Here is a 21741-nt window from a genome sequence, read left to right on the forward strand (position 1 = left end):
GCCTTTCCAACCACGGGTCGGGGTGATTTTAGCACATTCAAAACCAAAGATGGTCATCAATGGGAGAGGGAAAGATGATGATCATGCCCAATGCCTTCAGGGGCTCCCGGCTAACAGTGGACAGGCCACAACCAACGTATTCCAGTGCCCCATGGGAGAGCTGGGGTGGGCTGTGTAAGGAAAGTGACCCTCAGAACGAGGGCCTGAGGCAGAGTTCACCAGTGAGAGGAGAAAGGGAAGGGTTTGCTCCGTGAATATGGGAAATTCCGTGCTGAGCCTAAGAGGCAGCCAGAGAGGCGTGCCTGTGCCACACTGAGAAAGCCTCACTCAGCCTTCCACATACTTCAAAATATTACAGGCCAGAACTGGGAACCAGGAAAAAAACTGCAGCCAGAGGGTGACCTGACCTGTTTCTAAAGGGCAACCCTGGCATGTAGTAGATCTCCTAGACTGGAAACAGCCCAGGGCAGGGACATGCGGCAGGGGTGAGTGCAGAAGCCAGGAATGCACAGGGTCCAGATAAGACTGGAAAAGGAGGAAACTGAGGGGAAAATAAGTCTAGGAGGGGACAAGGGAAAGGGACTACGAATGGTCTCAGTTTTAGACAAGGCAGCTTGAGGTGCCAGGTGGAAATGTTGACATGAGGGAGTCGGAGGCATACATCTGGAGTTCGGAGCTGGTTTGAGGGTTGTGTTTCAACTGCAATCCCCAGGCGGCCATCCCAGGGTCTGTGACTGACAAATTCCTGCCACATCGACTAAAAACGAACAGCAGATGCTTCATAAACTAACATCTTAGGGCCAAAGGGTTAACATTAGAGGGCAGCTTCTAAAGAACAATAATCACCTAACAGGTAAAAGATGGTATGGTTTCCAAAAACACCGAGGGAACAGCTACCTAGAGTTCTGAACCAAATTGTTAGCAGTGGGGGCCAAGTGCCCATTAAGTCAGTGTGGCTTTGGGGACAGCCATGTCCCTGGTGAATGTGTGCTGGAGGCAAAGACCAATAGGCGGTTAGCACAATAAATGCGAGAGAACAGTCAGAAGGCTGGTGGACCTTGGGGCTTTAGCAAGGGCTAAAAGCTATGCACCGATTGTTCTGTCGAGACAATGGTGGCTGAAGGCATTCTCCTAACCCGTGGTCGGCAAACTGTGGCTCTCGAGCCACATGCAGCTTTTTTGCCCCTTGAGTGTGGCTCTTCCTAAGCCTTAGCAGTACCCTAATTAAGTTAATAACAATGTACTTACCTATATAGCTTAAGTTTAAAAAATTTGGCTCTCAAAAGAAATTTCAATCGTTGTACTGTTGATATTTGGCTCTGTTGACTAATAAGTTTGCCGACCACTGTCCTAACCTGATCAACTTTTACTGTTTACCAAACCTTACCTTTGATATGTCTGTTTGGTTTGCTAAAGGGCAAATGTATATTCTAGTACAATGGTCGGCAAACTGCGGCCCCCTGAGTGTGGCTCTTCCACAAATACCATGTGCAGGCGCGCACTTACAGTGTGATTGAAACTTCGTAGCCACACTCGAGGGGCCAAAGAGCCCCATGTGGCTCGCGAGCCGCAGTTTGCCAACCACTGTTCTAGTAAATAAAAAGCAGTAGGTCCGGAGGTTCGGGGAGCCACTCCACTAGAGTAGGTTTCCGCCTGGCTCCTCCCAATGCCTTCTAAATTTATATTTCTTATCTAGTATATCCATTAGCGCATGGCCCCTTCTCCAGATTCTGAATCCTGGCTGCCAAAGGTTGCAGCAAATGTCTACAAAACATCTCCACTTGGAAGTTGTACTACTACTTCACATGCAACAAAATAAAACCTCCCACCTCCTAACCCGGAAACTGGACTTTCCTTCCAATTGTCCTGCTCCTGGTCAGTAATTTCTGTCTCCTACTGAAGAAACATTTACTCCCAAATAAGCGAGTACTTAAAACTATGTGTTGAATGGATTGCTCTCCCACTCTCTTCACTCTGCAAAGGTCTGCTGCTCCAACGTTTCCCTGACCCAGTCTATCTACTCCACTCTCAGGTCCACATTCACGTCTGGATTATTACAGAAACTCTGAGGAAGTCTCCTTCACTCCAGCCTCTTCGCCCTCCAGTCCAAGCTGCTGTGGTAAAGTCTAAACTTCATAGAATGCAACCTCTGGGTCATTTCTCTTGCATTAAGATTATACGAAGTTTGGATGCAAAGTAAAAAAATCACACCAAGAAGGCTGGGATAGGCCCGCCTTTGCGTGGCTTCCTTCCATCTCCCCACTGTCAATATTATCTTGTGCTTTCCTCCTCCTACAACACCACACCCATTTCTCCATCTTTTCCTCATGGTATTTATTCTCTTCATCTGATACCTTCTCCTGTGTCCAACGAAGCCAACTTTGAAGGGCTATTTCAAGTCTACCTCGAGACAGATTGCCTTTGCAGCTCTAGTCCCTTCTCTGTATCAGTAAGAACCACGGCGTAAACTACTGCTTGGCCTTCTAATTGGTTTTGAACCCTTCTTCATACTCCAACTGGATGGAAACACCATGTCCGACCCTCCCTCCTCCATGACTGGATGCATAGGGTAAAGTCTGTGACAGGGCAGCGGACACAAATGTAACCCCAACAGGGACCCTGCCCATGCCTGTGCTGCTTCAGCAACAGCCCCAAAGCTGCTCTCCACAGAGACCTGGAGGGAACATCCAGTTGAGCCAAGCACAACAATATGCAAATTGTTTAACAGTATGACAGGCAGTTCTCCGAGTACATATTGTCCATCTAGCCTTCAGAAAACTAAGTTAAAGCTGGTTTCTATGGCTAGCAATTACAACTCTAACAGCACCATTCATAATTCATGTTTCTCATAGTTTATTTTGGAATCTGGCCAATTCCTTTGTTTAGTTTCCACAACCCCTAACAGTCTGTGCTTCAGGTTCCAGAATTACAAATAGCTGGTTGGTTGGTACATATCCAATTCATCCCTTCGTTTCCAGTGCCATGACTCAGTGTCAGTTTAGAAACAATACCTGTCTCAACATTCATGTTATTCACAGCCGTTGTGCTTCTCTCTCCTCTATGCGGGTGAGACTCATTTTAACCCAGCAAAAAGTCAAAACAGAGACGCAATAAGGTAAGTGACTGGCACACACCCTGTCATTGGTACCACAGGTGGCTGTGAACCAGTCACTTTCAGGGGCCAAACTCCACGGAAGTGAACATTAGAAGTAACCAAGGTGAGGAGAAGTGAGGTCCTAAGGTGCATCCAGGCCAGAAGGACTGCATTTATAGAGAGTTGCTGTGGTTCTTAGGAACTTGTGAGCCCCTGGAAAGCAGGTACTACTGTCTCTCTGTTTCTTGTTCGGTAACAAACCTGGAGAATCCCTGCCATGTTCTGTGCTGGACCCGGGGGATGCAAGCAGCAATGAGCTATAGTCACTGCCCTCCAAGAACTCAGCCTAGAAGAACCTGACATGCTTGGAGCACAGTAGACATTTAATAAATATTAAATGGGTATTTCCATAAAGAGTCCCCATAGGACCTTTGGGACCACAGTGCGGCGAACCTAAGCATTTGTTTCCCAAATGATATTTTTAAATTGAACCAGAAAGAACTTTTTAAAAAAAAAAATTTAAATGAAAATATAACTTGCAACAGCTTATGTCAGAGAAGGACATAAAAATCGCCTTCAAGAGCAATAATTAGGTTTAATGTTTTAACTGGCTAATAGTTCTTTTGAATAAGAGAGGTACTTGGCTAAAACTAGAGACTTTGAGAGCAGGACGATGTAATGCAGGTTCTGCCACAGTGTTTACCCATGGCATCAGCAAAGGCCAACAATGTTTCGATGCCTTGGTCTTCTCATTTCTGAAATGGGGACAATGCAAGACTATGATTTATTCTTCACAGCAAAGAAGTCCTCCGGAAATGTAAACGTTACTTTAGAGTAATGTTCTTCTAGACCTGGTTTTGAATTATTAAACATCAACAGTCTCTAGCCCTTGGTGCCAGACATTTTGAAAGGGCACTGTGCCAAAGTCCATTAGTGCCGGTACCGATACCGGTGGGACACTGCTGCATGTCTTCCCTCTTTCAATTGGAATCCAATGTCTACCATGAAAACAGGAAGCAAAAATATGGGTCCTGCTACCAGTCAAGCAGCAGTGTACAACTAGTTTTCCTGAGACCTCCTCTTTAGAGTGGCTGTAGAAACATCAATGATGAGAGAGAGTCATTGATTGGCTGCCTCCTGCACACCCCCCACTGGGGATTGAGTCCACAACCCCGGAATGTGCCCTGACCGGGAATAGAACCATGACCTCCTGGTACATAGGTCGATGCTCAACCACTGAGCCACGCCGACCGGGCTAGAGTGGATGGTTTGCTTAAAGAAAGAGCTAGCTCCTACACCTCAGGTGGCTATGATTCTAGATCCTAGGAAATGCTTGCTGTGCTGTCCAGCTTTTGAAGGCTTTGGGTACTACGGAAAGTCTTCTGATTCAACAGAGACTGACTGGCAGAACCTGAATGATTGACAGCTTGAATTAATTGGGGGGATGGGAGGAGAGACACAGCAGGCAGGAAGCATTTCTAACTTCAGACTCACAGAAGCAGCGATATGGAGAAGGAAAGCATGGAGTCCTGAGTCAGACTGAAGCTTTTCTTCTTCCACTGGCTGGTGCATTCAGTAAAGTAACTGAACTGTGCATTTCCCCAGTGGGTGGCGATGTGAGACAGACGCCATAGACGGGCCTGGTAGGCAGCCCTGGACACAGCCCTTATCCCTGCTCCTGTGGGGGAAACGGAGGCAGACGCTGAGACACACAGGCGGGAGGTGCAGCAGGCACTATGGTAGCTGCCAGCCACATGTGGCTGTGGAGCACCTCCTGTGTTGTCAGGGTAAAATACACACTGAATTTCAAAGATTTAGTACACACACACAAAAGAGTGTAATATATCTCAATGCCTACTAGTAAATAAAATATATAATTAAAATCACAATTTTATCTGTTTCTTTTTTAAATTTTTTCAATGGAGCTAATGGAAAATTTGAAGCCACCTGTGGTTCTCATTTGTAGTGCTCGCTGCCCTTTTTGGGACAATGCTGGTCCAGAGCACCCCAGTCTCCCCCGCATCCTTTGAAAGGACAGGATTAAACATATGAACATGCAGTCGGATCCTCAAAGCAAATAGAGAGAAATGAGACTGGTTATGTGGCTCTCCTCTCAGAGTTGATCTATTCAGTCAAAGGAAACACTCGTCTGCAATGGTCTGTTTTAGGTAATTCCAAGAAAAGCCCTACTGGGTATTGGTCAAAGATGGGTATTAGGGTCAGGCAACCTGGACGTGAATCCTATCTCTGTCATTGACTAGCTGTGTAGCCTCAGGAAAATTGTGGAACACAGTAAGATCCCCATTTCCTATGGGGCTACTGGGGAGTTAACATAGCAAGGGAGTTAAGGAACTTGGGTCCTATATCTATTTGGCACATAGCATTCAAGAATGGTAGCTATATTAGTAAAATTCAAGTAGCATTATCTGAGCACCTTCCAGGACAATGATGGGGTAGGGAGATGAAGGGCAAAAGAGATAGGACCACTTGTCCTGAGGCCTTGGAGCCCGTGAATTAAAGCTGAAATCTGTACCAGTAAACTTGGTATTTATTTCAGACAGTGCAACACTGTCCTCTAGTGACAAAAATCTGGAGAAGCATTCAAGAATGCGGCAAGTGAAGAAGAAAAATGTTAATTTTCCTGGGCACTCACACAGTTCGTTCTCCAGATCAGAGAGATTATATCAGAGAGCAAATTTCATCATGACTCAGTGACAAGGAATAGGGAGAGCAGTGATATTATCAAGCTTTACTATGAACCCAGAGACTGTCACTTTGTTCACTATGCCTTTCCAACAGGAAAACAATTATTCTCTTCGGACGTATCAAATGCAACCCCAAAAGAGGAGGAAGCCTGGATGTGTGCTAATTTACTAGGACATATTCAAGTAGGACAACGCACAGAGCTCAACCTTTCTGGATTGCTCACTTTTTGTGAACAGTGTATAAACCAGATGTAAGCATATGTTTTGTTTAAGGCAATGAGAGAGGTCAGAGGTTGAGACTGAGCTGTAATACAAGCATCAGTGTGACCCTTTGCACTTCACCTCTTTTCTCCTTGCACAGCACCTGAGCCAGGAGAACAGGACCAGGGGCTGCTGCGGAGATTAAACGAACGAGAGGACAGAAATGCTAAGCGCACAGTGTTGGCTGCTGTTATTTTTGTTGTATCTGTGGTTCCAACTGCCAGAGTCCCATGGAAGAAACACTACAAGTTGCAATAACTCCTTTTCCTTCCTTCCTTCCTTCCTTCCTTCCTTCCTTCCTTCCTTCCTTCCTTCCTTCCTTCCTTCCTTCCTCCCTCCCTCCCTCCCTCCCTCCCTCCCTCCCTCCCTTCCTTCTTTTTTATTGGTTTGAAAACAGGGCCTACCTACTTTCATTTCTTGACGTTTCCACCAATCAACATTATTATTTTAAAACAAGAAGAGCACAACTTTGATGTCCCTGAGGTCATGATGCTGACTGAAGCTCAGCAACAATTTGGATTCTGATGCTGATCTTTTATAAGGCAGAGGCGATGCTGCCATCAAAACCACCATCACAGACAAGACGTGTTTCATTTTAATCATAAACCTAATATGGTCCATTCTGGGCACTCTGTCCACCTTTGTTCTCCTCAATTAATTGGGATGAAAACCCTAATACGTTAAATTAGAAAGATTTTGTAATAATTTCCCCCATTCTATTTTCATTTTTATTATAGGATCTCATGTCCAGACATTTCTTATTTGACAACTGGCTGGGTTGGAATGTGGCCCATAAACCAGGCCCAGACAACTCTGAAATGTGTTCTCCACTCCCTCACAGTGGTTACAACATCCAGTAAAAGTAAAGGAAAAGAAACTGATGCAAAGACATGGCTTTCCTGACGCTGAGGGTATGTGCTGGGGGAGAGTAGGAAGAAGGTTGTCCTGGAAGCCCACTTCTCAGGTGCCTAATTTGCAGAAGGAAGAACCAGGGCTACACACCTTATTGTGATACGGGCCCAAGACGATCCAGCCACAGAAGGTGTAACCCAGGTAGATCATCCCGGCGCAGGCGCAGAAGCGAAGCACCTTTGGCAGGGAGGCTTGCATTGTTAAAATGAGCACCTGAAAAGACACCAGCAGCGCGGGGGGGCATTAAGAAGGAGCTTACTGGAACCCGAAGAAGAAATGAATCTCAATCCTATGACATGACCCAATGCCACATCCTTACATTGTATTTTTGGAAGTAACCCAGGTATCTGATGACTCCGACCCAGACAAGAAGTGTGGACGTTCCAAGCAAAATGCTGCACAGATCATAATTTGTGATATTCTAAGGAATGAAAAAACAGATATGAGTGACATATTCTATTCCCCTCAGCTTATTAATCTCACTTTAAGTTGATAGGAAAAGAATGGACTGCCTGCTCTCTATAGGTGATCCTAGGGCATTTAAACTGAAGAGGAGAGTAATAGAGAGCACAGTCCCAAATGTGTTTCTTCTTTCCTTTTAGTATTTCTATTGGTTGAACTGAATTTTTGTTCAAATAATATCCTGAAATAGAAAATGCATTTACTTCGGCATTAAAGAATATAAACTAATGGTGTTTGTTAAATATGAAACGATGCAAGTCAGCTACTTCTGAAAGAAAGCTCAAACGTGATTGACTAACACAGTTCTGCTCTTGAGGATTTCTGGATCTAATTGAGGAGATACACACACAACCACAATCCTATCTAATAATAGACTAACATGGTAATTAACCGTACCTCTGACATGCTTCCCATTGGCTAATCAGGGCGATATGCAAATTAACTGCCAACCAAGATGGCAGCTGGCAGCCAGGCAGCTGAAGCGAACAGGAGGCTTGCTTGCTCCAGTGATGGAGGAAGCCAAGGTTCCCCGCCTGGCGCCGCCGGCCTCTGAGCTGCACTCTAAGCAACTATGTTGCAATTATAGAAGCTAAACAAACCCCAGAAACCTGCTTTCAGCCAGCTGGGCCTCAGAGCTGGAGTGGCAACAGTGTTTCAGTTATAGAAGCCAAACAAAGCCCAGATACCTGCTTTCAGCAGCTGAGGTCTCAGAGCTGGAGCTGAGCCTCAGAGCTAGAGCCAGCTCTCAGCTCCAGTGACAGCCATAGAAGGTAAATAAATCCCAGAATAAAAAGAAAAAGAAAAAAAGGAGAGGTTGGGAGCTTCAGTCGCCCACCAGCCTGAAAACGGCCCTCAGCCCCTCACCCAGACTGGCCAGGCACCCCAGTGGGGACCCCCACCCTGAAGGGGGTGTGACCAGCTGCAAACAGCCATCATCCCCTCATCCAGGCTGGCCAGGCACCCAAGTGGGACCACCACCCTGATCCAGGACACCCTTCAGGGCAAACCAGCCAGCCCCCACCTGTGCACCAGGCCTCTATGCTATATAGTAAAAGGGTAATATGCAAACTGAGCCTAACAGCAGAAGGACTGGGAATGACTGGTCACTATGACACACACTGACCACCAGGGGGCAGACGCTCAATGCAGGAGCTGCCCTCTGGTGGTAAGGGTGCTCTCACATGGGAGGAGCTCTGCTCAGCCACAAGCCAGGTTGATGGCTGCCAGTACAGCAGTGGTGGTGGGAGCCTCTCCCGCCTACTCAGCAGCACTAAGGATGTCTGACTGCAGTTTAGGCTTGCTCCCCGCTGGCAAGTGGACATCCCCCGAGGGCTGCCAGGCTGCCAGAGGGATGTCTGATTGCCATCTTAGGCCCAATCCCCCAGGGAGTGGGCCTAAGCCAGCAGGTGGTCATCCCCTGAGGGGTCCCAGACTGCGAGATGGCACAGGCTGGGCTGAGGGACCCACCTCCCCCCCCCCCCCCCCGAGTGCACAAATTTTTGTGCACAGGGCCTCTAGTCCTATATAATAAAGCAGTAATATGCAAATTAACTGTCATGCCCTCACACAATATGGCCGCCCCCATGTGGTCAAAAGATGGCCGCTACAAGATAACCAGAAGGGAAGGGCAGTTAGGGGCAACCAGGCCAGCAGGGGAGGGCAGTTGGGGGTGACCTAGCTGGCAGGGGAGCAGTTAGGCATCAATCAGGCTGACAGGAGAGTGGTTATGGGGCGATCAGGCTGGCAAGCAGGTGAGCGGTTGGGAACCAGCAGTTGCGGATTGTGAGAGGCATGTCCCTGTGGGATCGGGCCTAAACCGGCAGTTGGACATCCCCCGAGGGGTCCCAAATTAGAGAGGGTGGAGGCTGGGCTGAGGGACAACCCCCTCCAGTGCATGAATTTCATGCACCAGGCCTTTAGTTTTAATATAACATGCTAAGTGCAGTGAGAGATGCAGTGCCCAGCTTGTCACAAAGCATTTCCCATGGGCATGACCCAGATTGGGGCTGGGCCTGGGGGACAGGCTGGGGGAGAGCATTGCAGGTAAATGGACAAAAGACTGAACCAGGGCCCAATGCTAAGAGCCAGAAAGTTGTGGTAGAGGGTCAGTATGGATGGCTCAGTGAATCTCAGGCAGGAGAGGGAGGCAGAGCTAGATGAGAGGACCCTGGAGGCCACTCCACTCAAGGGGGTTCCCATGAGAAGGGACTGTAACAGCAGGATAGACACTGCCCGGAAGTTTCCTCTGACAGCTGTGTGGGTGGATCTGAGGGATGTAAGGCTGAAGGCGGACAAGCAATGAGGAGACGGCTGCAGCAGTCCAGGCCAGAGAGGAGCTGGCCCGAAGCAAGCCAGAGGTCGTCAGGATGGACAAGCGGGAGCTATGTTAGTGTCGGGAGGGAAAGTTAGACTCCCCGATGGACAGCACAGCCTGGAGGGGAGAATATCTGGGTGAAGGATCAAGACTTTGTCATAAGATCAAATCAACTAAGTTCTATGCAGTCAGGCACCTGGCACACACTCTAATAGTCCTGCCCTCACCCCCATCTGCCAGAGCACCCACTGGGCAGGACTGGCTCTTGATAGAACTGGTTCATGGGTCACTGCTTCTCCTGCGATTTTTTTAAAAAATAAATGAAACCCACCCAAACAACCAATCTTCTCAAACTTCAGTTCCTATGCTCAAGAAGCTGCAAGTTTCCTGGGGATATTCATAGGGATATCATCTCCCCCAGAACATCAGTTTCCTTATGTTCCCTCCACAAGGAATCGGGTCAGAGGAGGCTTCCGATATATGGAAGTGAGAAAAGAGAAAACATGAGAATCAAACTACTCTCCACAAGGCTTTAATATCCTAAAGGATCATCCAGGATAGAAAGAGCAGCAGACTTAACATGGGTGGCCCCTCACCTTCACTTGAATTTCCATTTTGAGGATGGATCCAATGATTGTCATGAGGTCGCTGATAATCACCAGGACATACCAACCGTTGATGAACTCCCACTGGTCAGCATTACACACGTGTCGCTGGTACTTCTCCAGGAAGAAATTTAGAAATCTCTGCAGCAAACATTTTAAAAAGTATTTCTTACACACCACACTGCCCTCTGGAAGGAGAAGGTAAGTGCCAAACAGAGCTCTCACCTGTAACATGATATGGTGTTACCTACCCAGCTCGATAGATCCATCTCAAAGCTGGAGATTATGCCCACACTTTCCCCCTCACCTGCCCAGCCAGACTAAAGCCTTCAAGTGCCTACCAAGCGAACTCAAAGATTATATGCTTATGCTCTTCTCTCCAACAGACTCTTGTAAGAGCTGGCACACAGTACATCCCCAATATATTACTTTATCACCTCATTCAACCAGACAGCACCCTATGAACCAAGCATTAGTAGCCTGATCTTCCAGAGGAGAGAACTAAGGCTGGGGAGGCGGGGCCAGGATGGGCGCCCAGGCATTCCAGCTCCAGTGTGTGTGCTCCCAATGCCCACCCCCTCTGGTTAGGCAGAACCAGGACCCTGACCTGGGATCAGAGTATCAGGGGACTTGCAGGGAAGGGGCAGGAAGACAAGCGGATATTTACAAAATAAGTTGACAGAGGTCAAGAATGAGAACAATAGAATGAAGACTGTTTTCTTGCTCCACCAATGGCATGCTGATGACTTCATGCACCTGTCCCCATTCTGCATTTCCACACATGCCACAAACCAGAGTAAGATTTGTGGGGAGCTGGGATATATCTTCACAAGAGCCCTAAGAGTAACAAGGTGAAATGAAACTCAAGAGAATTTTCAAGCTATTTAAAATATAGAATAAAGTATTTTATGCTTCATTATAACCCATGTATCATGCCCCCTGTCAAAATGAAATCTGATTTGAAGGCAAAAGATGAAACCCACACATGCTATTATTCTGTTCTTAAGATTTACTCCTGAATTCAAAAGGGTCTCCTTTATTCTGGAAACATTCAAGAGCTTGAGAGCTCGCCATTGTGCACCTGTGCTCATTAGCTCAGTTTTAAGCAAGATAATTATCTGATCCCTGACATGGTGGGAGCTTGCACTCACCCTACACACCTCAGGTTGATGAATGCCTTTTCAGGGGGCAATCACTCAAAGGAACCTAAATCAGTCAAGGGCTCCAGAAAGGACAGGATGACCCAACACCAGGGCCCACTGTTTGAACAAACTGAGGGTGGAGGCCAAGAGGGGAGGAAGAAAATGCCAGCACACATACCTTTCGTAAGCGTAAAGCGAGAACAATGGATCTGGTGCACAGAATCAGAGATGCCAAGCAAATCACAATGACGAACGAATCAAACGCCAGCACATACTGAGCGTTCTTCTGAACTGAGGAACAAAATCAGAATCCAAATGATAAACACATCTCACTGGGGAATAGTTTCTGACAAGATGGTCATCAGAAAAGAAGTTCAAATGGTAAATTCAAAAAACATCAGAAACAAATCGTAATACATTTACTCAGAAGTCTACAAATAAGGTAAAACTTTCCCTGTTATTAAGACTTATACATTTAAAAACATATAAACTCTTAAGAGATGTACTAAAATGTATTTGTAAATATTTACATAGACTATAATTTGACAGAAGGTGGTCCATTCGGGCTCCATTCATAAGCGGCAAAACTATTGACATACTTTGAGGTCTTTCACATACAAGCACAAACATCACGTTCTCCGTTAATGAGGAAACAAACAATTTAAAATGCCTCTGACTCAGACTCCTCATTTCTGTTTCTCCACCTTACTGTGTACTTTCCCAGCATTCAATAAGCTCTTTCTGCACATGGAGAAAATAGCCACTTGGAATGGTAGTAAGAAGGAGAGTATGTCTTGGAACACAGTAGCACAGGGGAATGTACTGGAGGAAGATGAAATTGTAACCTTAGCTTCTCTCAGACTTCATGGAATTATCCCAAATACCAACGATGGCTCTCCCCTGCCTGTCCATCCCTGCAGTCCCATCACCTGCCAATTGCTTCTCTCCCCTCATCTTCTCTATCCTGAGGCCATACTTCTTCCCACCTCCTATCAGGTTCTCTCTCGCTCTTGCCTCAGGGGCTTTGCACATGATGATCCCTCTGCCTGGAAGAGCACTCTCTCCATCACACATGCTAATATTATTCTTTTTCTCCCTAACTGGTTTGGCTCAGTGGATAGAGCATCAGCCTGCAGACTCAAGGGTCCAAGGTTCAATTCCGGTCAAGGGTATGTACCTTGGTTTCGGGCACACACCCAGTAGGGAGGTGTGCAGGAGGCAGCTGATCGATGTTTCTAACTCTCTATCCCTCTCCCTTCCTCTCTGTAAAAAATCAATAAAATATATATTTTTTTAAAAATTGTTCTTTTTCAGCCTTAGGTTTCAAAGTGAGTATCATCTTCTCAGAATAAAATTCCCTAAATTCCCATCTTTATTAGCCCCTCCCCTATTCTCACAGCACTCTCCATAATGTACACACCTATAGTCTCCTTTGCTTGATGACCACTGAACTTGAAATTACACCTACAAAGAGAGCACAGCAAGGAACAGAGGCGGTGAAAAATGGGAAAGGACATGGCCTCTGGGGCCGGAAAACCTGGGTCTGAATCTCAGCTCTGCACTCAGAAGCTGAGCAGCCTTAGGGAAGGTGCCTGTTTCCTCATCCAAAAAGTGGGTAAAAAACAAACAAACTAATCATAGGGCTGTTGTGAAGATTAAATAAGTTAATATATGAAAGCACAGGAAACAGCTCAGGTAAACAGCAAACACCATGGTTACCATGGAATCATTCAATGCCCATCTTCCCCACCAAATGGTTGGCTCTGGGAGGCAGGGATCAAATGTATTTTGTCAACACTACAGTGCCTTTGCTTAGCATAATGCTTCAGTGTGCTTACAAGTAAATGCAAGGACTCCAGCAGAACATGAGAAGAGCACCGAATAATCTAAGAACTTGTGAAGGTCTGAGCTAATTCAGAGGCAGAAAAGGCACAGAAGGAGGAGGCACATAGTGGTGAGAGATGAAGCAGAGAGAGGCAGCATGGTCTCCAAGGGGACTCAGGGAACAAGGAAGAAGGACCAAGCAGACACGACTCCTGGTTTTCTGTCCTCCATAAACTGAGCTCAGTCTAAATGTCCATGACGAGAGAGGATGGCTCGGTGGCAGCTAAAGCCATGAGTGTGGGCACAGGCACTAGGACCACAGAGAGAAAAGTAGACAGAGGGCAGGGGGTAAGTAATGCTTGAGAATTAGAAGAGGAAATGAGCTCAGGAACGGGATGGAGAAAGGCCAGAGGAGAAGGAAACAGCACTGGGGACAGGCAACCTTCCAAGGGGTCCAAGGTCAGAGTGCTCCTCAGCGACACCTCTGCAGAGAAGCATTTAAGAGAGAGATCGGAGTTTCCACAGACTTACTAATAACAAGGGTGTGAGTGACAACAGCATGAGTGTCTGAGGGTAAAGCTGCTCACCAGTGGGTTATGATCACAGCCAGCCAATGCATGTAACTCACTGAGTGAACTATTTAGCCTCGCTAAGCAGGCGTCAGGTGCCTAGGCTACAAAGTGGGGGAAGCAACAGTGCCTGCTTCAAGGGCTGTCAGGAAAGCAGATAAGACATCCATGTGAAACCAGGTAACATGCCTGACACCTATCATTGACATTTACCTTTAGTCATTTTATACTTCAGAAGTTTAGGTAAAAAAGCAAAGCAACTTAATTTGACTAGAATCCAAGACTTACTTCCTTCCTCTCTTCCTTCCTTCCTTCCTTCCTTCCTTCCTTCCTTCCTTCCTTCCTTCCTTCCTTCCTTCCTTAACCATGGGATGAGGCAGAAGGATTAGAGGCAGTTCGTGGGAAAATGGGACTGAAGATCCATAAATGCAAGGACAGCATCTAGTACCTTCCTGTCTGACATTTAACTAGACCAAATCTCTAAGACGGCTCGTAGTGAGAAAACTGAGGTCCAGAGCTAGAAAGAGAAACCATCCCTCATCACAGAGAAAACAGTATTATATTGTTATATTTTATTAGGAAGACGAGTTTGGTGTGCCGCAGAAAGTATTTTATGAACACTGTAATTGCTTTCCTATTCTACTGAAACTCGGTTACCCCTGTGGGAACATTGCCCAAACCTAGGTGTGTAAAACACTAGTCCAGGTTTGTAAAACACCATTACTGCCTGCCTGTGTGGCTCTAACCCAGGGCTTCACACACTTACTAAACTCCCTTCCCCTATGACACCCATTACATCAGCCATCAATGGGGAGTCCTGCCCACCAATACCTCCTCCAGCCCCTCATGCCCAAATTGCTACACTCATAAAATCAAGTGAAAGTGGAGATTAATGGCACACTTGGGAACAGGTATTAGAAGTCAAAGAAGTCATATACAAACATCTGGTTTGTATATGAAAATGGGCATTCCCTCATATTTCACCCTGAGATAACATAGGCAATGATGAGAGGGAGAGTATATGAATGTGAATGAACTCAGAAGTTTTGGAAATAGCACAAGGATCTCACCAGATGTTACCCTTGCCTTTTCCTACTTCCTGTCTTTCCACTTCCCCAAAGCCAGGCCAATCAATCAGACTGGGGGAGGAAGGGGACACGTGGTGTGTGTGTGTGTGTGTGGGGGGGGGGGGGGAGGCTCCATTTTTTAAGCTAGTTTCCAAACTTCAGCTTTTTTCAAAGTTTTCATATCATTTTATTTTAAATTCATACTTTGCTAGTGACAGAATCTGGTTTCTTACTACACAGCTCTGGAAGCCTATAAAAATGTTAGTGTTTCTCCTCACTGGCCACAGGAGGGAGCCAGACCTCCTTTCTTCTTTTTTTTCAATTATTTTTTAATCATTTTTTAATTTTTCAATTACAGTTGGCATATAATATTACATTAGTTTCAGGTGTACACCCAGTGATTAGACATTATATAACTTAAGTACTCATCCTGATAAATCTCATACCCATCTTACACCATACATAGTTATTAGAATATTATTGACTATATTTCCTATGCTGTACTTTACATCCCCATGACTATTCTGTTACTATCAACTTGTGCTTCTTAATTCTTCACCCAACTTCTAACCCCCTCCCATCTGGCAATCATCAAAATGTTCTCTGTTTCTATGCGTCTTTCTGTTCTGCTTGTTTGTTTATTTCATTTTTTAGAATCAATTGTTGATAGATATGTATTTATTGGCACTTTATTATTCATATTTTTTCTCTTTTCCTTCGTCAAGAAATATTTCATATAATACTGGGTTGGTGGTAATAAAAAAGGGGGGGGGCATGGAAACGTTAAAAAAAGAGCCAGTCCAAAATGAAGGATACACTAACTGAAATGAAGAATAATTTATAGGGAATCAACAGTAGAGAAGATGAAGCCAAGAATCAAAAGAGCAATTAGGAGTATAAGGGAACAAAAAATACCTATTCAGAATAGCATAAAGAAAAAAGAATCCCCCCTACCCTAAAATGAGGGTATTGTAAGGAGCCTCTGGGACAACTTCAAGCAAACCAACATTCACATCATGAGGTGTTGGAAGCAGAAGAGAGAGAGCAAGAAACTGAAAACCTATTTGAAAAATAATGATAGGAAACGTAGGGAAGTTTTCCCCAGTCAAAATTAACCTTTGCTTTCTTTACCATCATGCCTTTTGTCCCTCCACCACTTATGGCTATCCATGACATATTGGAGATTTTATAAGCATGTGTGTCTCCCTCACTAAGGTGTTTTCTTTCTTCTCCAGAGTGCCTACCAATTACTATGTGCCAACTCTTGTTCTCAGTGCTTTGCTTTACATTCTAACTCATTTAATACACAACATACTAGAAGGTAAGTACTATTATCACCCTCATTTTGAAAAGTACTGAGACATAGAGAGGTTAAATAATTTTTCCAATATCACAGACATAGGAAACAGAACCAAGACCCAAACCTAGGCAGTCTGGCTGCCAGGGTTGTACCCTAAGCACTGGGCATGCTGCCTCTTCTAAGAGGTATATAATCAATATCTGCTGAATTTAACAAAAATGCAAAATTTCTGGCTATGCTTTACAGAATCTAATGCTCAAGATCTGATTTTCTGGATCCCTTTCTTTCTGTCACCATCTAAGTCAACCATGTAAACACCTAAAATTCCAAAATAAAATGCTAAAAATCCTCCAAAGGGCAAGCATGTAAGATACTTACCAGATCCAGATATGTTTAAGTCTTTACATTCTTCAATGTTAGCATCACTGTCAAAATAGATTTTGATTTTGCCACTGTGAGCTTTGTTGTCAAAGGTAATCTGGAAACACAAATGCATGAAGAGCACAATATATGACTTGTTAGATCAACTCTGCTTAAAATTTTAATAGCATCCAAACAGCAGGCTGATCCAAAAATAGTACTGATGAAAATGTCCTCATCACATGATTCTTCAAAACTTTCATTAATGAAAAAACAGGGTCCAAAGGCAGCTTTGTGTGAACTTCTACTAAATCCACAAGCAGGGTGGGAGAGATCCAAAAGCAAAACAGCCAGCTAGTCCCAGGAACAAACATGAAATTCACCATCTTTGACAAGAGAACACAGTCACCTCACTGATTACACTGAATAGAATCCAAAAGCATTTGCTTCAAGTTAGCCTTTTGGGTATGAAATTCTAGGTTTCTACTAGGTTGGAAATTAGTTTTCTGTTCACCTCAAGTGCTATATATAATGCTTTCAGAAATGGCAAAGAATGCCCTAAGGCCGCAGGCTGAATTTAAGATTGCCAATGACTCATATCTTCCACTATTACACTTTCATCACTTAAAATTTGTAAGTGAAATATGCTGTGTATTTTAGGCCTTGAGAGAAGTATATTTGGGGTTTTCCTTGGGGGAAATGAGACCTCAAGTGCCAGAGTTAGTGGAGGTTTAGTCATAGCTCAGAGATATCGAAATGAGGCCTGTAGGTTGAGTTCTCGAACCTCTAGTTTGGTCATAGTGATATAATTGGGTTACACCGAGTGTGGCTTGTGTTCAGAGATGCCCAATGCTTATAGATTTACTCATAGATCAGCTACTAGTACACTTTCAGCTCTCAAGTTCTCTGCCTGTGAACTTTCTTAATTTCATCATGTGATTCATAATGTGTAGGTCACTCCACAGCAGCTAATCCTGCTCTTCTCTTCCTTACCACAAGTCACCATTAGTAATTACTTTTATTTCTTTACTTGTTTTTCTCTCTCTTCCACTGAGCTGTAAGCTTCCGCTGCACCTCTAGAGCAGGGCCGTGTCTGCTGCAGAGTAGGGACTCATTAGTATTTACCGACTATTGGGTAGAGTGCTCTCCTGAGTTGCTAAGAGATAATTGCATACAACTTTCAGCTCAGCATCCAGTTTTGCTCTTCCATGAACATGAAGAAGGGAGGGAGGGAGGGAGGGAAGGAAGCAGGGAGGGAAAAAGGAAAGGAAAAGGGAGGGAGAAAAGAAGGGCATGAAATTCCATGAAAGTGGGAAGACAGGTTACTGTCCCCGCAAAACTGAACAGTCTCTTCACTGCACACGCCTCCTCCCAAAATAAAAGGAGCGACAGCTGATCCTCTGCAGAACGGCCTTCAGATCAAGGGGACAGTGTCTGCCTGGAGGTTTGAAAGCGTTTGCTACATTTGCAAAAACCTTTATTTGAAAGTGGGGAAAATATTACAGACACTTAAAACACCTGTCATAAACTTTTAAAAAATGTTTTAGAAGAGTAAGAGGTCAAAGCCAATTTTGGAAACTTCTCTTTTCAACGCAGAAATTTAGTTTTTAAAACATTGGAAAAGGCTTTGCTTCATTTTCAGAAGAAAGGGTCTCTGGATGAACAATTCTATCGTGCCATTCAACTCTTTTAAACACGACTGCATCTGACACAGCTATAGGCTGGTGTGTTTCGCACTGTGCATCTACGGAAGGAGGAGGGAAGCATAAGAAACAGTGGCTGAGTAAACAGACACTTGCCGTATTCTGAAAGACATAACAGTCCGGTAACTCTCGGGAAAGCATCGTCTGCAGGTCAATGCCTTTGAGGTGAAAGGAGATTTCAACCAGTAGGAGCCTGAATAAAAAATATCACAAAGTATACATTGTCAGAGCCTTACTATCTACTCTCCTTCCCTCCCTCATGCCTGTCTCCTGGGAAACGAGACTGAAAACATATTTACCTATAAAATTCCAGTCTGAAGAATGATGAGTTCTTCCAGTCCTCAGTGTTCTTGGAGAGGCCCTGGAGGTCCAAGTAAATGCAGTCTAGACCAATGGGGAACAACAATTGCTTCAGGCAAAAATCAGATGCTAAAACCAGTGGGCGAAGGGCAATGAGAAGCAGAACACTTCCAACTATCTCCCCACAGAGTACTTATGAGCTACAACAGGAAGACCGGTAACTACAGTGGAGAAGCTGGCAGATAGCAGCACCCTGCCCAAGTGATCCAAGTTAACATCGCCAGTAATGAGATAAAAAGACACCTCCGGAAATAATGTACTGCTTGTGTGCTATTCCCGCTAACAAGCATAACCCCAATCTAGTCATAAAGAAACAGAACAACCCAAAGTGAGGAACATTTTACTCTTTAAAAATGTCAAAATCAGCCCCTGGCCGGTGTGGCTCAGTTGGTTGAACATTGTCCCACGCACCAAGAGGTCGCAGGTTCAATTCCCATTGAGGGCACAATACCCAGGTTGCAGTTAGATGCCCCGTCTGGGTGCATACGCACATCAATGTTTTGTGTGTGTGTGTGTGTGTGTGTGTGTGTGTGTGTGTGTTCTCTCTCTCTCCCCTTCTCTATCTCTAAAGTAAATAAAAACATACTTTTAAAAAAATGTCAAGGTCATAAAAAAACAACAACACCACCAACCCAACAACAAACCAAGGTACTATTTTGCTCCAGATTAAAGGAGACTAAAGAGGCATGACAAGTAAATGCAGTATGTGATCCTGGACCGAGGAGGTTGGGATGGGAGGGGACCTTTCTTTTGCTATAGAGAACATGAGGGCAATTGATGGGATGTGAATAGGGTTTGTAGATTAAAGTGCTGTGCCGATGCTTATTTGTGATTTTGAGCACTGTTCAGGGGTGATGTGGGAGACCGTTCTTGGGAAACACACACTGGAATATTTACAGGTAAAAAGACATCATGTCAGCCTCTTATTCTCATACATTCCAGGAGGAATATTTAAACATAGGAAGAATGATAAAGCAAATGTGGTAAAAGGTTAGCATTGGGGAAATCTAGATGAAAGGTATACAAGGAAATCTCTTATTTTGCAACTTTTTTGTATCGTCTGATATTTTTTCAAAATAAAAACTAAAGAGAAAGGAACTTAGGTTGTATTCAAATAAAAATATAATATGAACTATAAACTATAAAAGAATGAGTCCAAGAGCCTCATATGAAACGTGTCTCATTACTGTGTAGCCCAACACCTTGGCAGGAACCTGAGGAGGTCTAGAGCTGGAAAACACCTTTCTAGGGCACAGAGCCCTCACAGACTGCTGTGAAGTCTGCCTCACTGATTCCTACTGGGGCTCTGGCTGCCTTTAAAATGGAAACGCTGGCCCCACCAGCATGGCTCAGTGGCTGAGCATCGACCTATGAACAGGAGGTCACGGTTCAATTCCCAGTCAAGCCATATGTCCAGGTTGCAGGTTTGATCCCCAGTGTGGGGCATGTGGGAGGCTGATGATCAATGATTCCCTCTCATCATTGATGTTTCTATCTCTTTCTCCCTCTCTGAAATCAATAAAAATATTTTAAAAATAAAATAAAATGGAAACACCAGGGCTGGTTCTCAGTAGGTGGCCCAGAATCTTGGTAGACTCGGTGGCTAATTCTTGAAGAGTCCTCTCCCACAACTGCAATCCTCTATTTGCTTATCTATCCTATCAACCAGAGGATAAGATCTTTGTGAACAAAAGCATATTATGTTGTGTGGTTGTCTCATTGCATATAGCTGACACCCAAAATATGTCACAAACATACAGGACACACTTATATTCTGTGAAAATTCGTTTTCCTGGGCTGAAAACAAGGACATGAGCTGAATGGACAACTCAACAGGCACAATATTAAGAAAGGCAGGCATCAGAGGGGATGCCTCCTTATTTTTGGTAAATAGATGATTGATGTCAAGAAACAGTTTAATGTTGGATCTTATTTAATATTGTGAGAGCAGTTAATCACAAGAAACTTGTTCTCTATAGGAAAAGACTGATGATGATAAAAATAGCAATTATATGTCAGGCACTTACTCTGTGCCAGGCACTATGCTAGAAGCTTTATATGTTCTCTCCTTTAATGCATCATCCTGTATAAACCCAAAGCAACCTTGTAAGATAGGTACAATTGCTGAAATTTTGCAGATAGACAAACCAAGGCACAGAGAGGCCAAGAGACTTTCTCAAGGTCACACAAGCTAGCTGATGGCAAACCAGAATTTAAACCCACATGTGTTCAGTTCCACAGCCTGAGCTCTTCACAGTTCACGGATGTTAAATTTGCCTTATAAAAACCTGTTTGGTTGGTCAAGTTTTATCGTTGTAATTATGGGGGTGCACTTTATCAACTATACATGCAGAACTCTCTAAAATCTGGTTGACCTTATGCTAGAGTCTTTGCTAATGAGGCCACCAAGAACCTGGTGACCGCAAAACCTAAGAACTTTTTTAAAGGATGGCAAGAGCCCTAACTAAAACATCAAAGCTCAGACAGAACAAAATGGTATCAGAGTAGCAGACTCTTCATTCAAATCAACCTCGATCACAGAACAGACCTCCAGCAAATGAAACAGCAACCCTCATAAGGACAATTGGAGGGTGGATTACATGTGCTCTTTAAAAAAGCTGGGCGAGTGATGAAATGGTCAGGATGCCTCATGCTAAGAAAGGAGAACAGAAGAAATTTAAATCAGTGTTACAGAAAATGAAACACTTTATAAGAACTAGAGGCCTGATGCACAAAATTCATGCAAGGGGCTTGGCCCTCACAGCCCCGGCTTCATCCGGAAGGTCATTTGGCTGTTCAGTCTAATTAGCATATTAGCTCTTTATTATTAAGATGATCGCTACCTAAATGTTTTAAAAAAATTTTTTTTAACAGGACTTACAACTCCCCCAAGTAAGGCTGAACTATAAAGCCACAGGCCTAGATGGAGCAGTGGAGGGATAGGCCCACAGCATGAATGATAGGAAACCCTTCACACCAGCTGCACAGACATGTAAATAAATATTAATCTGCAGAGTGAACAGGCATGCAGGAGATCTCTGCATTTAGCCCACTGAAGGGTGA

The 21741-nt window shown here is 44.5% G+C and overlaps 1 protein-coding gene across 3 annotated transcripts in view; it reads right to left on the minus strand.

Moving 5' to 3' along the window:
- MCOLN2 (mucolipin TRP cation channel 2) overlaps positions 1-21741 on the minus strand; it is a 61336-nt gene that overhangs the window by 6087 nt on the left and 33508 nt on the right. For 2 of the 3 annotated variants that reach the window (XM_070405490.1, XM_070405488.1), the window contains exons 5-11: positions 18618-18702; positions 18415-18511; positions 16634-16733; positions 11674-11786; positions 10345-10494; positions 7292-7393; positions 7063-7185 (exon numbers count right to left, since the gene is read on the minus strand). In XM_070405490.1, the coding sequence (XP_070261591.1) occupies positions 7063-7185; positions 7292-7393; positions 10345-10494; positions 11674-11786; positions 16634-16733; positions 18415-18511; positions 18618-18702 (770 nt within the window). The remainder of the gene's footprint in view (positions 1-7062; positions 7186-7291; positions 7394-10344; positions 10495-11673; positions 11787-16633; positions 16734-18414; positions 18512-18617; positions 18703-21741) is intronic. The other variant, XM_070405489.1, reaches the window with a different exon arrangement.

Source organism: Myotis yumanensis, unplaced genomic scaffold, assembly GCF_028538775.1.
Source record: "Myotis yumanensis isolate MYYU_CA2020_CCGP unplaced genomic scaffold, mMyoYum1.0.hap1 SCAF_2, whole genome shotgun sequence".
NCBI classification, from domain to species: domain Eukaryota; kingdom Metazoa; phylum Chordata; class Mammalia; order Chiroptera; family Vespertilionidae; genus Myotis; species Myotis yumanensis.